Source organism: Ranitomeya imitator, chromosome 5 (genome assembly GCF_032444005.1).
Source record: "Ranitomeya imitator isolate aRanImi1 chromosome 5, aRanImi1.pri, whole genome shotgun sequence".
NCBI lineage: Eukaryota > Metazoa > Chordata > Amphibia > Anura > Dendrobatidae > Ranitomeya > Ranitomeya imitator.
In genome coordinates, this window is record NC_091286.1 from 213562495 (window position 1) to 213579219 (window position 16725).

At 45.7% G+C, this 16725-nt stretch overlaps 1 protein-coding gene across 2 annotated transcripts in view; it reads right to left on the reverse strand.

Annotated features, from left to right (window-relative positions):
* Window positions 1–15902, reverse strand: part of PDE10A (phosphodiesterase 10A) — a 291576-nt gene extending 275674 nt beyond the window's left edge. For both annotated transcript variants that reach the window (XM_069725886.1, XM_069725885.1), the window contains exon 1: window positions 15721–15902. In XM_069725886.1, the coding sequence (XP_069581987.1) occupies window positions 15721–15784 (64 nt within the window). In that variant the 5' untranslated portion in view covers window positions 15785–15902. The remainder of the gene's footprint in view (window positions 1–15720) is intronic.
* Between the last annotated feature and the right edge of the window lie 823 nt (window positions 15903–16725).

Below are 16725 nucleotides of genomic sequence, written 5' to 3' on the forward strand. Positions count from 1 at the left end.
GCTTCAGGGTTCCCAAACCTTGAAGTAGTTAAAAGGAAGGAATGTTCATTCTTTGGGTGGTTTCCACTGAGAACCTGCCCACGCTCTATACTTACAGTGACAGCCGCCAGCAGCATAGCTTCCGTAAGAACATACACAAAGTCACATCAGGAAAGCGACCATTGGCCTTTTCCTGGGAAAACTTTGCGGCTGACCTGAGATTTAAATAACAGTGTGCACATACCCGGAGCAAAACCTTGAAGTTTTTCGGGAGTTTTAAGGTACCGTCACACTAAGCGACGCTGCAGCGATACCGACAACGATCCGGATCGCTGCAGCGTCGCTGTTTGGTCGCTGGAGAGCTGTCATACAGACAGCTCTGCAGCGACCAACGATCCCGATGTCGCAGGGCCGCGCTTAGTAACCCGATGTTTACCCTGGTTACCATCCTAAAAGTAAAAAAACAAACGCTACATACTTACCTACCACTGTCTGTCCTCGGTGCTCTGCTTCTCTGGTCTGGCTGTGAGCGCCGGGCAGCCGGAAAGCAGAGCGGTGACGTCACCGCTCTGCTTTCCGGCCGCTGTGCTCACAGCCAGACCAGAGAAGCAGAGCGCCGAGGACAGACAGCGGTAGGTAAGTATGTAGCGGTTGTTTTTTTTACTTTAACGATGGTAACCAGGGTAAACATCGGGTTACTAAGCGCGGCCCTGCGCTTAGTAACCCGATGTTTACCCTGGTTACCAGCGAAGACATCGCTGAATCGGTGTCACACACGCCGATTCAGCGATGTGTACGGGGAGTCCAGCGACGAAATAAAGTTCTGGACTTTGTTCCCCGACCAGCAACAGCACAGCAGGGGCCTGATTGCTGCTGCCTGTCACACTGGACGATATCGCTAGCGAGGACGCTGCAACGTCACGGATCGCTAGCGATATCGTCTAGTGTGACGGTACCTTTACACTTTTGAAAATGATTGAGAAGTTCAGCTCAGTTCCTGGAAGAAAAAAAAAAACTAGGCAAAAAGACTGTGCAGATTTACTTGTGTGTCATTTTTCAAAAGTTATTTTCGCCTTAAAGTATTTTTTTCTTCGGTATGTGACTAGGACATCTTTTTCCAGCACATACATGCACCAATCTTCTGTCTTATTGAGCCTCTACCAATCCAGTTTTCCAAAGCTGCAAAATAGTTAAAAGAAGTGACCTGACCATTTTTCAGACCACTTCCAGATGGAAGGCGTTTACCATTTTATACATCCAAATATTAAAAAGTAAAAATATTAGATAACAAAAAAGACACCCAAGACAAAAAAAATAAACACCAGAGTTTTCCTGAAATGTCTGCTACTTCGAAATAAAATAGGTGGGTACAGGCCACTAAAAGACATTGTGTGCACATACCCATAACTAAATGCTAATTTTTTTTAAGAATTTTCTGTAAACCTTTTGTAGATAGGGATTTTATTACTTTTTTGTGTGCAATTTTTTTTTACTTTATTTTTAACTAAGAAATTAACACAATCCTAGCATTTTATGATGTGAAGTCAAAACTCACGAAAAAAAAACAAAAATACAACACAGTGTACCTATACCAACACGCCTCCTCATTAAAATAAATAAAAATAATGTTTTACTCAAATGTGTCAGACAAAACCTAATTTTAAAACATGTGGAACACCGGGAGAAGGGTCTACAGGGCAGATCCCCTCCGGATTTCTCTACACAGCTTGTTTTCATAGGCAGGTCTCCCTCTAGAACGCTTGGTCAATAACTACATTGCAAAATTATGGCAAAACAAAGAAAAGCACACGTGGCTTTGTCTTGTGGTTTTTAGCTGTGCACTACAATTACATAACTTGTGAATCCAGTCTTACCAGAGACCAGTCTTGTAACAAGCCGAGCACTAATATGATTACCACATAAATAAGAGACTATTTTAGTAATGAAAGGTTTCCACTGAATGACAATTAGAGATGGTGAAAAGCAATGCTACACTACACAGTATTCGTTTCGTTCAGTGACCCACTGTATAGGAAAGTGCAGTCTCCTGGGCTTTCTTATACAGTAAAACAAACAGTATGCAGACTCATAGCATCCAGAGGGAGAGGACAAAAGAACACACTTTTACGCTCTGCCTGGCGAATGAGGGCATATGGGAAAAACTTGTGTTGTGCATTGTAGGCTAGGTGCACAGACGCAACGTAATATACCTGTGAGGTGAGAGTCACACGGCCATATAACTTGGGAGAGGACTGCAGAACAAGGCTCGAACTGGTCGTCAGACTCTCCTGACCCAAGCATGATAGCTGCATAGAACATGCTGTCACACTTCTGCCGGGAGAGACAACGGACAGTCCGAGGACAAATTATACAAACATGTGACTCTCACCTCGCACAGATTTCAGCCTGCTGAAAGCAGAAACATGTGAACCAAATTAAAGCAACAACTAAAAGGCTTTACTCACACATCAGTAATTTTGATCAGTATTTATATGCCAAAAATCAGGAGTGTCTCCAATTAACAGGACGTCACTTGCGGGTGCAGGGCTGGTCTTTGCTTGCCGCTTTCTCTGCTTACAATGTGCACTAACAGTGCACCCTTGCCTGCTCCCTACTTCTGATCTGAGCAAACAAGAGTGCACTGTCACTCTGCATATTGCAGTGACAAGAATCTACTGAGCATGTGGTGGAATGAACAACTAACACATGCTCATCAGAGCAGGGATTAGCTCAGCTGATGAAATGGAAGTTACTTATGACACTTTGCTTGAGAGAGGAGAAGAGGCTGTGGCAGTCACAGCAGCACTTGCCCCCTGATGATGCTTTGTTTGAGTATCCCAGTATGCACTGGGATGCTCAAATGAAGTGTCATAAAGAAAGTACTAAAAAAAAAATAAAGCTGTTGGATAGTGTAGTTAGGGAAGGATAGGGAATTGTTAACTAAAGTGTATAAGGCCACGTACACACGTTGAATATTTGGCAAGTTTTTTACATCAGTATGTGTAACCCAAAACCAGGAGTGCAACAGTCAAAGGAAAAAGTATAATTGAAACATGTCACCACTTTTGTAGTCATCACCCACTCCTGGTTTTGACTTACAAATATGAAGGTAAAATATTGAAAGCAGCCTATTAAAAAAAAAGGTTAGAGTGGGACATTAAATAAACAAGTATTTAGGTTTAAAATGTATCTATGTTTTGGACCAACCCTTTAAAGAGCCATTTTAATCATTGCTGTAATTCCCCTACTGCCAATAGTTCAATAAATGAATAGAGTGGTGGATAGGTGATGACATTACATGTTGAGAATAACTAACTCTTGAAGGTAATGGAAACTTCTTCAGGGGCTGCCACTGCATTAAGCTGGTTTCACATTTGCGGATGGAGGTGCTGCAGAGGGCAGCGTACGTCCTCCGGGAAGCTCCACCCACTGCCACGCTTCCTCCGGTCAGCTCCGCCTACGTCAGCATGCGTACCCTATCTTTACCATTAGGTACGAAGGCCATGCTGATATATGCGGATGCCTCAGCATGCGTCGCTTTGACGGTGCGGTGACCTGCGCCGAATGCAACGAGTTGCATTTTGGTGCGATTGCTGCACTGTCAAAATGACGCATGTGGAGGCATCCGCATACATCGGCATGGCCTGCGTACCTAATGGTAAAGATAGGGTACGCATGCTGCATTCCGACGTAGGCGGAGCTGACCGGAGGAGGTGCGGTCGTGGGCGGAGCTTAACAGAGGACGTATGCAGCCTTCCGCAGCACCTCCATCCGCAAATATGAAACCAGCCTAAGTAATTATGACAATCATTGCCAAATTAATAACATTTTGCATGGCATCACACAGCATATTACATTTTATTTTTTTAAAGTCAGACCCAAGTCAGAAGTGCATTTGACAGGATTGAAAAATAAATAGAATGACCTACTTCTTTCTGGATCCACTTCTGGCTGGTCTCAGAAAACTGCACCAAAAACAGCTGCATCTGAATCGAGTCCCTCAAGGTTTTATACTCTAGGAACATTACATTACAAATGTAAATTGAGCTAAGGTTACATCTCCACAGTGATCAACACAAAATAATGGTTAGGGTCACAGATTATCAGAGATTTCAGAAATGTAATAAAACTTCAAAATGGCTGATAAATAATTCACAAACCTTCAATTATTCATTCAGTTACATAATTTATATATACAAAGGGAATGTGGAGACATTACATTTACTTTATCAGACAAATGACACAGTTCATGTAGGTGAAAAGATTGAGCACATTGCTTACACAATTTCTGTTCAAGTACTTTTATGGTCTAGGTCCAAGTCACGCTCTCCGCCCTATTCTGCACTTCATCAGGGGCTTCCGTCTATTTGGTAATGCATCGGGCTAAAAAGGCTGACATGAACCTAAGGAACATTAAGTGGAAACCCACAGTTCCCATGTGAAGGTATGTGCACACCGTCTTTTTCAGAAAGATTCCCTATGAAAAGCTGTGGCAAAACCGCGCATAAAATTAACATATTACACAGCAATGTAAAAAAGAATTGCTGTACACCTTACTTTTTTTTCTTCCTTCTTTTAACCATTGCAGGGTTCCCCTTGAAAACCACAGAAGAAGCTACTGGTGTACGTACAAAGTTGTTTGTTTGTTTTAGGCAAGTTTTCTATTCAATATTTTCTATTGGAAACTGTTTTGGAAAATGCTCCATCTTGGGCGTTTTTTTGTTTCCTGAAGCAATTTTGAAGGAAAAAATTTTTTGCGGTGGGATTTTTTGATGCAACCCTCCAAATGAACAGTGTCTAGTTTGAAGAGTCTTTGTTGGAAAATACTCCAAAGAAGTGACATGCACTCTGTCTTTCCCCACTAGGTGTTCTTCAAAACCTGATGCAGGAAAAAATACTTAAAAAGGACAAAATATGAACAGTCAATGGATTTAGCAACAGAAATGAGGAAGCTTTCAAGTGTTCTTTGAGAAATTTTTCAGACTTTCTTTTGCAGATGAGCTCTAAATACAGTTTTAAACCCTTTTTTGCACATACCCTTAGGATGCATTTATAAACTAATGTGCACACAGAGGTTTTTAAAGTATGATGAGTTTTTAGTAAGTTTCCAAAGCAGAAATGCACTAAATATGCATGTCATCTCCGCACATGGCTGTATCAGTAACAGGAAGTGTCTCTAAAACAGACGAGTTTTATTTTTAAAACATGACATATCTAAAAAAAAAAAAAAAAAAAAAAAAACTAAACGCAGCTGAACTTAAAAAAAAAAAAAAAAAAGCAATAAGTGCAAGCAGCCTTATTTGCACAGAAATGCTGCAGCATCAAGAACGCACTAAATACTCATGGTGGGAACTTAGCCTAAGGCTTCTTTCACACTTGCGTCGGTACGCGGCCGTCTCTAAGCGTCGGCGCGATGTACCGACGGACGTTGTGAAATTTCAGCACAACGTGGGCAGCGGATGCAGTTTTTCAGCGCATCCACTGCCCATTCTAAAGTCCTGGGGATGAGGGGGCGGAGTTCTGGCCACGCATGCGCGATAGGAAATGGCGGATGCAACGTACGAAAAAACGTTCCCTTGAACATTTTTTTATGACGATGGTCTGCCAAAACACGACACATCCAGTGCACGACGTATGGCCAGACGTCGCGATCTGTCGCCAATACAAGTCTATGGGAAAAAAAACGCATCCTGCGAGCACATTTGCAGGATGCGTTTTTTTTCCCCAAAACGACGCATTGCGACGGATCTAAAATGACGCAAGTGTGAAAGTAGCCTTAGGGCTCACACAGACGAGCGTAAAAATTGGGTGTGTGCTATATCAGACAGCACTGACCCATGTTATTCAATAGAGCTGTTCAGATGAACGATTTTTCTCTTGGCCGGCAGACTGCGAGGAAGGAAAAGCAAACACCTGTATGCAGAATATTCTGCTACAGACTTTAGTGTGATGTATGGCTGCAGTGTATTTGATGTCACACATTAAAACTTACTGATCGGTGGGAGCCCACCCACCAATTAGCAGAATGGGTACTTTCAATGCTTAGTCACTGCATCTGTTCTGTCTCCGCCATCTAATATTGTTGCCCTGATTATTTGCTTGCATAATTGCAGTTTCCTCAGTATACAGTATTGATATATTCATGCCTTTATTCATCTGTGATGCTTTAGCTCCCTCTAGCGGCCAGAGTTATGTTGGCAGTTCAATCTTGTTTTTGTATTATCCATGTCTGATTCTCCTCCTCCTTTGCAATGCATTATGGTAGCTCAGCCTCCATTTCCCTCCATTTTTCCTTTCACTTTCCTCAGTCTGCCTTCAAGGAAAGACGCTTCACTTCATCCCCCTTGCGATTGCATTGCCGGTATGTCTTTATGCTTCCTATAGATATTTCTGCTCCATATTAGCCTAGCCTAGCCAGTTGTAGTCCCAGTTCAGTTACTAGCTTCCTAAATGTTATGCATAATGTACCTCATGTGTAGTATGTATCTGTTCTATACCATGCACTGATTCTATTTATATCATTGTTCACAGTTTCACCGCATCAATATACCACTACGTTTAATAAAGCACAGACTCAACCACAGTCTCCTTATTGGACCCCGGTATAGCGGTTTAGCTGACTGTATAGCTACGTATGAGCCTGCCTCAGCTAGTGAGGACAGAACAGTGAAACGGCAGCCATCCAACTAGAGGGATTCAAGTCACCGGCTACACAGAGACTGAATACAGCTGCAGCAATCTCTGCACAGCCAAGCACTTTCCCAAGACACCATGTCTCACAAATCACATAGGACAAGATCTGTTACTTCCGTCTCCTCAAAGACAACATCCATCAGCAACGCGGTCGCCATTGCCCGCGCAAATGCTGAAGCCGCCAAAATACGAGCGAGCTTTGCTGACCAAGAGATGCAACTTAAATTAGAAAAAGCACGCCTAGATGACGAAGAGAGAAGGTCACTCTTAGATAGAGACGAGCAAGAGAGAAGGTCGCGCTTAGAGAGAGACGAGCAAGAGAGAAGGTCGCGCTTAGAGAGAGACGAGCAAGAGAGAAGGTCACGCTTAGAGAGAGCCGACCAAGAGAGAAGAACGCAGTTAGAGAAGGCACGTGTGGATGCCGCCTTAGAAAGCCTAGCAGCAAAAAGGGAAGCTGCCGCAGCCCTCGCCGAAGCAGAATCGCTAGAAGCCGCGCAAAATCCCAAGCTGCATAGCCAAAGCAGTACGTCGAGTCTGGAGTTTCCACTGCAAGACTCACCACAACGCACATCTCAGTATGTTAATGACCTTCCTGATCCAAACTATAACCCTGAACCAGTACCAAAACCAGAATACGACACCTCCAGCGAAGTGAGCGAGAGTCGTCACGAGGCTCAGGACAGAAACAAACTCGAAAATGTGAGGCAAAACAACTCTGCTAATGACTACCTTGCCCCTCATCAGGTAACCAACGTGGATCACCCTGCTGACGCACCGTACATCAGGCCGAAGCAATACGACACCGGCTGGCGCCACCATGAGGACACTAACAGGTACGAACGCACCTCACATCACTATCAGGGCGACCCATCACGAGTATACTCTGCTGACAACCGATTCACGACAGAATTTGCCAAGTTCTTCACACGACGTGAACTGGTTGCCAAGGGACTCATGAAATTCACTGACCGAGCTGAAGGTTACAGAGCTTGGAAAGCTTCCTTCCAAAATGTCATTAGAGACTTGGGGCTACAACACAGGGAAGAGATAGACCTGTTAGTCAAATACCTGGGAGAAGAGTCAGTCAAACACGCAGTAAGGATCAGAGACATTAATATAAACCGCCCTGAGACTGGCCTCAAAGAAATCTGGAAAAGGCTGGATGAGTGTTACGGCTCAGCAGAAGTAATAGAAAGAGCCTTGTTCAAAAGAATCGATGACTTTCCTAAAATATCTAACAAAGGTCTCCAGAAACTTAGAGAGCTAAGCGACCTGCTAAAGGAAGTCCAAGTTGCCAAATATGAGGACGACCTACAGGGACTTGCATTTCTCGACACAGCCAGAGGTGTTAACCCTATAGTCCAGAAGTTGCCCTACAATCTACAGGAGAGGTGGCTCACACATGGTTCCACGTACAAATACAAACACAGCGTTCCATTCCCTCCCTTCTCCGTTTTTGTAGACTTCATACACCAACAAGCGAGAATTAGAAACGATCCCAGCTTTGACTTTGCAATACCATATGCCACACCATCACCACCTGCAAATCCACGCAGAACATCTGTAGCAGTACACAAGACTTATGTTTCTTCTTCAGATTCTAATTACAGGTCTGCTGGCTGCTCCCAATCAGAGACAAAGGTGCAGGACCCTGACAAGCAGTGCCCACTTCATCAGAAGCCTCATCCTCTCCTGAAATGCAGAGCCTTCAGAGGAAAATCTATGCCAGATCGCAGAAACTTCCTGAAAGAAAACAGTATCTGCTACAAGTGCTGCTCGTCCACAGCTCATCTCGCCAAGGATTGCAAGGTCAGTGTAAAATGCACAGAATGTGGCACCACAGATCATAACACTGCTCTACACCCCGGCCCAGCTCCATGGAGTACACAAAACACGCCAGCTGACAGTGAGCATGGCGGGGAGGAAAGGAACACTGATACAGCTACGCCAGAGATCACTTCACAATGTACCGAGGTCTGCAAAGGGACAATAGACAGTAGGTCCTGTTCAAAAATATGCCTCGTCAAAGTATACCCGAAGGGCCATAGAGACCAAGCTGTAAGACTGTATGCTATCTTGGATGATCAAAGTAATCGATCCTTGGCTAGATCAACGTTCTTTGACCTATTCAACATCAAAGGGCCAAGCACTCCCTACTCCTTAAAGATGTGTGCAGGTACTGTGACAACAGCAGGCAGGAAAGCTACTGACTACCAGATCGAGTCTTTAGACGGACAATTCTGCCTACCGCTACCTACGATCATCGAATGTAACCAGATCCCAGACAACAGATCTGAAATCCCTACACCAGATGTAGCAATCCATCACGCTCACTTAAAACGAATAGCACACCTTATACCGGAACTCGACCATCAGGCCCAGATAATTCTGCTGTTGGGGAGAGATATCCTACAGGTTCATAAAGTGAGACGTCATATCAATGGACTTCACAATGCTCCCTATACCCAAAGGCTAGACCTAGGATGGGTCATAATTGGCAACGTATGCTTGGGACGCATGCACGCCCCATCTTCTGTGACAAGCATGCTGACAAATACATTGGAGAAAGGACGTCCATCTCTGTTTCAACCTTGTAACAATGAATTCCATGTCAGGGAACTGCCACACAGCATCCAACTACCTGATCATTTAATAGACTTTACTCACGACAGCAGTATAGTGTCGGGAAGCTATGAGGATCAGTTAGGGGGCACAGTCTTCCAGAGAACTAAGCAGGACAACCAAATGGCAATGTCGGTAGAGGACAAGTTGTTCTTATTGGTAATGGACAAGGGACTCGTTAAAGATGAGACCAACAGCTGGGTCGCACCTCTTCCCTTCAAAACCCACAGACCACGTCTACCGAACAACAGAAATCAGGCATTACAACGTTTCTCCTCTCTCATTCGTAATCTGCAAAAGAAACCAGAGATGAAAGATCACTTTTTCTCCTTCATGTCAAAGATTTTTGAAAACCGTCACGCAGAACTAGCTCCCACTCTCAAAGACTCTGAACAATGCTGGTTCCTACCCATGTTCGGAGTATACCAACCTAAGAAACCAGGCCAGATCAGAGTCGTGTTTGATTCCAGTGCTAAGTTTAATGATGTCTCCCTGAATGACGTTCTGCTGACAGGACCAGACCTCAATAACAAACTACTGGGTGTACTTATGCGCTTCCGTAAGGATTCCATTGCCTTCATCGCTGACATCCAGCAAATGTTCCATTGTTTCCTTGTGAGAGAGAGAGACAGGAACTTCCTAAGATTCTTCTGGTACAGAGACAATGATCCTACTAAAGAAGTCACAGAGTATCGCATGAGAGTGCACATCTTTGGCAACAGTCCTTCACCTGCAGTCGCCATTTACGGACTCAAAAGGTCAGCTCAGGAAGGAGAACCAGAATACGGAGCAGATGTCAGACAATTCATAGAAAAGGACTTTTATGTCGACGACTGTCTAAAAGCCATGCCTTCAAATGAGACTGCCATCAGTCTTCTCAGGAGAGCTCAGGACATGCTTGCCTACTCGAACCTTAGGCTTCATAAAATAGCCTCAAACAGCCAAGAACTCATGGAAGCGTTCCCTTCTCAAGACCTATGTAATGGTCTCAGAGACCTGGACCTGGGGTCAGACCCCGCACCAATGCAACGCACCCTCGGGCTTCTCTGGAATCTACAATCAGACACTTTCACCTTTCAGGTCAGCCAGGAAGAAAGGCCTTTCACACGTAGAGGCGTCCTGTCTACCATCAACAGTCTGTACGACCCCTTGGGTTTCGCAGCTCCTGTTACTATACAAGGCAAGGCCCTACTAAGAGACTTAACTAGGGAAACATCTGACTGGGATGCACCTCTGCCACCTGATAAGAGGATCCAGTGGGAAGAGTGGAAGAACTCGTTAGCGGCACTCTCCAACTTGCATATGCCAAGACCATACACCCCTGTGCCATCTACTGAGATACAGAGCCAAAGACTGTACGTATTTGCAGATGCTTCTGTCAAAGCAATTGCCGCTCTTGCCTACCTCAAAACTGTAGACTCCAAATGTCAGTGCCACATTGGTTTCGTCATGGGAAAGGCCAAACTCGCACCACAACCAGAGCACACTATACCCAGGTTAGAGCTTTGTGCCGCAGTCTTAGCCGTTGAGTTAGCGGAGTTCATCGCATCCGAAATGGATATCGACCTGACACAAGCCAAGTTCTACTCAGACAGCAAAGTAGTCCTGGGATATATCCACAACGAAACCAGGCGATTCTACGTTTATGTCAATAACAGAGTGCTACGAATCAGGAGATCAGTTCATCCAGAGCAGTGGCATTACATACCCACAGACCAGAATCCCGCAGATCATGCAACTAGAGCAGTTGACGCAAGTCGACTAGGAAGCACAACGTGGCTCTCGGGACCAAAACTATTGTACATTGAGGAATGTTTTCCAGACACCTTTGAACTAGTAGGAGAGGACTCAGATGCTGAAATCCGCCCTCAGGTGTCTACCCTTCATACAGTGACCTCTGTTATCCAGCTTGGATCTTGCAGGTTCGACAGATTCTCAAGTTGGAAGTTACTTACTCGAGCCATTACCTGCCTGACTCATATAGCTTGCTCATTCAGGACCACCAGAACTTGTGGCACAGAAAAATGTAAAGGTTGGCATCTTTGTAAAAATACCTACGTTACCTCCGACTTAGAGTTCTATAGAAATCACATCATCCTCACTGTTCAAAGAGAAACCTACTTTCCAGAAATCCAATGTCTTATTAACAAAGCTCCAATACCAGTGAGCAGCATATTGAGAAAACTCGACCCATTCATCGACAACAGTGGCCTACTGAGAGTAGGAGGCCGACTCAAAGAAGCTGAGATGGAGTTTGTGGAGAAATTCCCTCTTATACTTCCCGGAAAATGTCACGTTGCCTACCGAATCGTACAACATTACCACAATCTGGTCAAGCACCAAGGAAGACTATTTACAGAAGGAGCAGCGAGGCTTACCCACGAAAGCCTAATCACCTTCATGGCTGAAGCTGCAGCTATAATCAATGCAAGACCCCTGGTTCCAGTTCCTAACGACCCTGAGGAGCCCTTGTTATTGACTCCATCTACTTTACTTACCCAGAAAACGGGACTGTCCAGTACCCCTCCAGGAGGATTCGACGCGAAGGACCTCTACAAGCGCCAATGGAGACAGGTACAAAGTCTTGCAAATACTTTCTGGGACAGGTGGCGCAAACAATATTTGTCTACCCTGCAGCCACGGACAAAGTGGCAATCTACTAAACCTAATCTGAAGGTGAATATGACACAAAAACATGGTAATATAAAAATTGAAAATCAATCACTAAATACCAAATCATATACCATGCTAGAAACAATAGGACAATAGAGCCTATCATCAATTACTACATAGAGAACAAAAAGAAAGATGATCAAAAGGCCAAAATATGAAAAATGCCAAACTTTATTAAATAACAACCATATAAAAGCATATGATCACAGTGTAAAATACAGGGAAAGCACACCCACCCATAAGATACCATCATACATAAAACGCACACCCACAGGATATATATGACAACACACGATCATATATTGGGACAATGTAGGCACCCAGACTAACCAAATAGAACTAATACAGATCTATAATGACCCCTAGCCCAATCACTGCCCACGGGGAAACCTCGCTTAGTCATATGGAATTTACATCTGCACAACAGACCTCATATCCAGTATATCCTACTACCCGAAGTATCCCCATGCCCCCATAGTCTGTAGCATACACGGCTCCAAAGCCCTATAGTACCTAAATGATATCTGCATAATCACCTGCTCCAGACGGTGGGGGGAGTGTTGTCAGTCCTGCGGTAGCGCGTCCGCCCCGACGCGCGTTTCGGTCACCTTTATCAAGGGGCCGCACCTAAGACATTTTCCAGACCGGTATCTGAACTGGTCCTATTGTTGCCTTCGGAAGAAAGGAGTAGTGACATCCGTTGATGCCAGACGGGGAGTGTTCTGTCTCCGCCATCTAATATTGTTGCCCTGATTATTTGCTTGCATAATTGCAGTTTCCTCAGTATACAGTATTGATATATTCATGCCTTTATTCATCTGTGATGCTTTGGCTCCCTCTAGCGGCCAGAGTTATGTTGGCAGTTCAATCTTGTTTTTGTATTATCCATGTCTGATTCTCCTCCTCCTTTGCAATGCATTATGGTAGCTCAGACTCCATTTCCCTCCATTTTTCCTTTCACTTTCCTCAGTCTGCCTTCAAAGAAAGACGCTTCACTTCATCCCCCTTGCGATTGCATTGCCGGTATGTCTTTATGCTTCCTATAGATATTTCTGCTCCATATTAGCCTAGCCAGTTGTACTCCCAGTTCAGTTACTAGCTTCCTAAATGTTATGCATAATGTACCTCATGTGTAGTATGTATCTGTTCTATACCATGCACTGATTCTATTTATATCATTGTTCACAGTTTCACCGCATCAATATACCACTACGTTTAATAAAGCACAGACTCAACCACAATCTCCTTATTGGACCCCGGTATAGCGGTTTAGCTGACTGTATAGCTACGTATGAGCCTGCCTCAGCTAGTGAGGACAGAACAGCATCACTAGGAGAGAAGAGGTGAATACTGTTCATGTTGATATCAAACAACGGTCGTTGTAGCCAACCAATATCAGACAGTAACATTCACTGTCCGGAAGAAGTCTTCACTATACACCTTTGTCAACTTACTTTTCTATAATATGTACGGAAACCTATAAGGTCTGTGCACACGTTGCAGATTTGGCTGCGCGTCCGCAGCGGATTTGGCCCTGCGGATCTGCAGCTGTTTTCCATGTGGTGTACAGTACCATGTAAACCTATGGAAAACCAAATCCGCAGTGCACATGCTGCAGAAAATTCCACGCGGAAAACATCAGTTTATTTTCCACAGCATGTCAATTCTTTGTGCGGAATCTGCAGCGTTTTACACCTATTCCATTATAGGAATCTACAGGTGTAAAAACGCAGGGGAAATTCGCACAAAATCCGCAGAACACCCGCAGGGAATCCGCAGTTAAAACGCAGGTCATTTTACCTGCGGATTCTGCAGAATCCACGCAGAAATATCCGCAATGGAATCCGCAACGTGTGCACATACCCTCACACATCTACAGCAGGTATCATCATGTGCTGTGTGTAGGAGATTTCCCAAAATTAAAAAAAAAAAAAAAAAGGTATGACCCATTGGATAAGGTGGTGTCTGATCGCAGGGGGTACATCTACTGATAATAAGAATCAGGTCACATGTCCCTATGTAAGGCCTCATTCAGAAGTCAGTCATCGTAAGCAAAACTGATCCGATTCTCAGTAATGGTCCATGTGGCAGTTTTTACAATGAGTGATTTTCTTGTATGAAAAAAACAAAAAATTAATTGCACAGGTTCTCCTAATCATTGCAAAGTTAATCACGGACAGCACACCAACGCCATCACTGCTGTCCGTGATTCTTCCAGACCTTTTGTCCATATTTTTTGATCAAAATAGACATTTATCCAACATGTTTTTTAAACAAACAGTGAGAGTGTAGTGGGGAGGGGAGGAAAAAAAAAGAGACAGACAACAGATCCATAGGTTGTAATGGATAGATCAGAGGCAGGAATGACGCCTAAATGAAAGTGGTTGTTCCCACTCTTGAAAGTCTATGGCACTGATGGAGACAGCAGAGTACATTGTGCAACTTTCTCATGTGCTTTGTATTTCTGTTTGCAGTCAGTGAACTGAAACAATCTTACTTTACATCTAGAGGCTGAAAATGACTTCTGACACGTGAGAACCATATCCCGTCCAGACATCTGTTGGATGTAAACACATCCAAAGCACACACTTCACATACATGAGGGCCCGTGGAATGTATGGGAGCCTGGACCCTATACCAAGACTAGATAATTATAACAAACCATCAGCTGGAAGAAGCATCACCCTCTGGGTGTACACAAGGCTTCCATTCACTGACAGTAAGAAGAGCGCAGGAGAATTAGAAACCCATATACAGATTATGGCAGAAAAGTTGCAGAACAGCTCATTTTGTAATTCAATGTGGGGTTTTTGTTGTTTTTTTAATCTCCATTATACAGGAAATATTGATTCCCATTTCATCAGTGCGTAACTATCTAACAGAGCATGCATTAATAACATCCTGTTTATAGCCACCACCATGAAACAGTGGCCATGAGCGGGTGATAGCAGGCTGCAGCCAGGATCCATGCAGAGTTCACTGATCAATTGTGCATTCTGCCGAAAAAAAGCCTGGAAGCACAGTGACACTTGTGCGTACACCCAGAGGCTGGCACAGAAGCACTGGAGGCAAACTTCATCAGCACAATGAAAGATCACCCTACACTGCAAGCAGCTGGCACACCAGTCATTCCACAGCTGATAATGCCCCGGTAATAGAACCAGAGGCTGGCACACCAGTCATCCCACAGCCAACAAAGCCCAGGTAATAGAACCAGAGGCTGGCACACCGGTCATTCCACAGCTGATAATGCCCCGGTAATAGAACCAGAGGCTGGCACACCAGTCATCCCACAGCCAACAAAGCCCAGGTAATAGAACCAGAGGCTGGCACACCAGTCATCCCACAGCCAACAAAGCCCAGGTAATAGAACCAGAGGCTGGCACACCGGTCATTCCACAGCTGATAATGCCCCGGTAATAGAACCAGAGGCTGGCACACCAGTCATCCCACAGCTGATAATGCCCCGGTAATAGAACCAGAGGCTGGCACACCAGTCATCCCACAGCCAACAAAGCCCAGGTAATAGAACCAGAGGCTGGCACACCAGTCATTCCACAGCTGATAATGCCCGGTAATAGAACCAGAGGCTGGCACACCAGTCATCCCACAGCCCATAAAACCCCGGTAATAGAGGCTGGCACACGAGCATCGCTACAACTAACTCCCCAGCGCCTGGCACACCTGCTCCAGCAAACAGTGCTCACACAGGGCACAACCCCTGCCACCGCAGGCTGAGGGACGGGTACTTACTGGCACCTAAAAAGCAGTCCGTGAACCTTCTAAAGCAGCCTTCAGATGAGGGTCCATCTTCCATGTCTGCCCCCCACTGATGGCAAGAGGAAAGGGATCCAGAGGAAGAAGCCCCTCTGCTGATGTCAGCCTGGCAGTACCTATGTGGTTACGGGAGACTGGGCACCTCCGCCCTGTCATCCACAGAATGGGAGATGGCTGTGCACCGAAGAGCTGGGACTCCAGCGCCGCTGCCTCCCGGCCAGCACTTCTGTGTCTTCTGCCTCCACCCACCAGACTTGTATGCTTCCCTCTGCCGGCGATGGAAGAGGGTGGGGTGCCAGCAGGGTAGCGACTAGATTGGAGTGGCTGCGGTGAGGGGATGATGTCACCTGAAGGGGCGGGATAGCAGGAATCAGGGTTGTGCTCAATGAATGTGGTACTGTAGTGGAGAGGACTGAGGGGTAACACCACGGAGCCGTGTGAGGAGAGGACTGAGGGGCTGCACCATGGACTCCTGTGAGGAGAGGACTGAGGGGCTGCACCACGGAGCCCTGTGAGGAGAGGACTGAGGGGCTGCACCATGGACTCCTGTGAGGAGAGGACTGAGGGGCTGCACCACGGAGCCGTGTGAGGAGAGGACTGAGGGGCAGCACCACGGAGCCGTGTGAGGAGAGGACTGAGGGGCTGCACCACGGAGCCGTGTGAGGAGAGGACTGAGGGGCTGCACCACGGAGCCCTGTGAGGAGAGGACTGAGGGGCTGCACCACGGAGCCCTGTGAGGAGAGGACTGAGGGGCTGCACCACGGAGCCCTGTGAGGAGAGGACTGAGGGGCCGCACCATGGAGCCCTGTGAGGAGAGGACTGAGGGGCCGCACCATGGAGCCCTGTGAGGAGAGAACTGAGGGGCTGCACCACGGAGCCCTGTGAGGAGAGGACTGAGGGGCCGCACCATGGAGCCCTGTGAGGAGAGGACTGAGGGGCCGCACCATGGAGCCCTGTGAGGAGAGAACTGAGGGGCTGCAC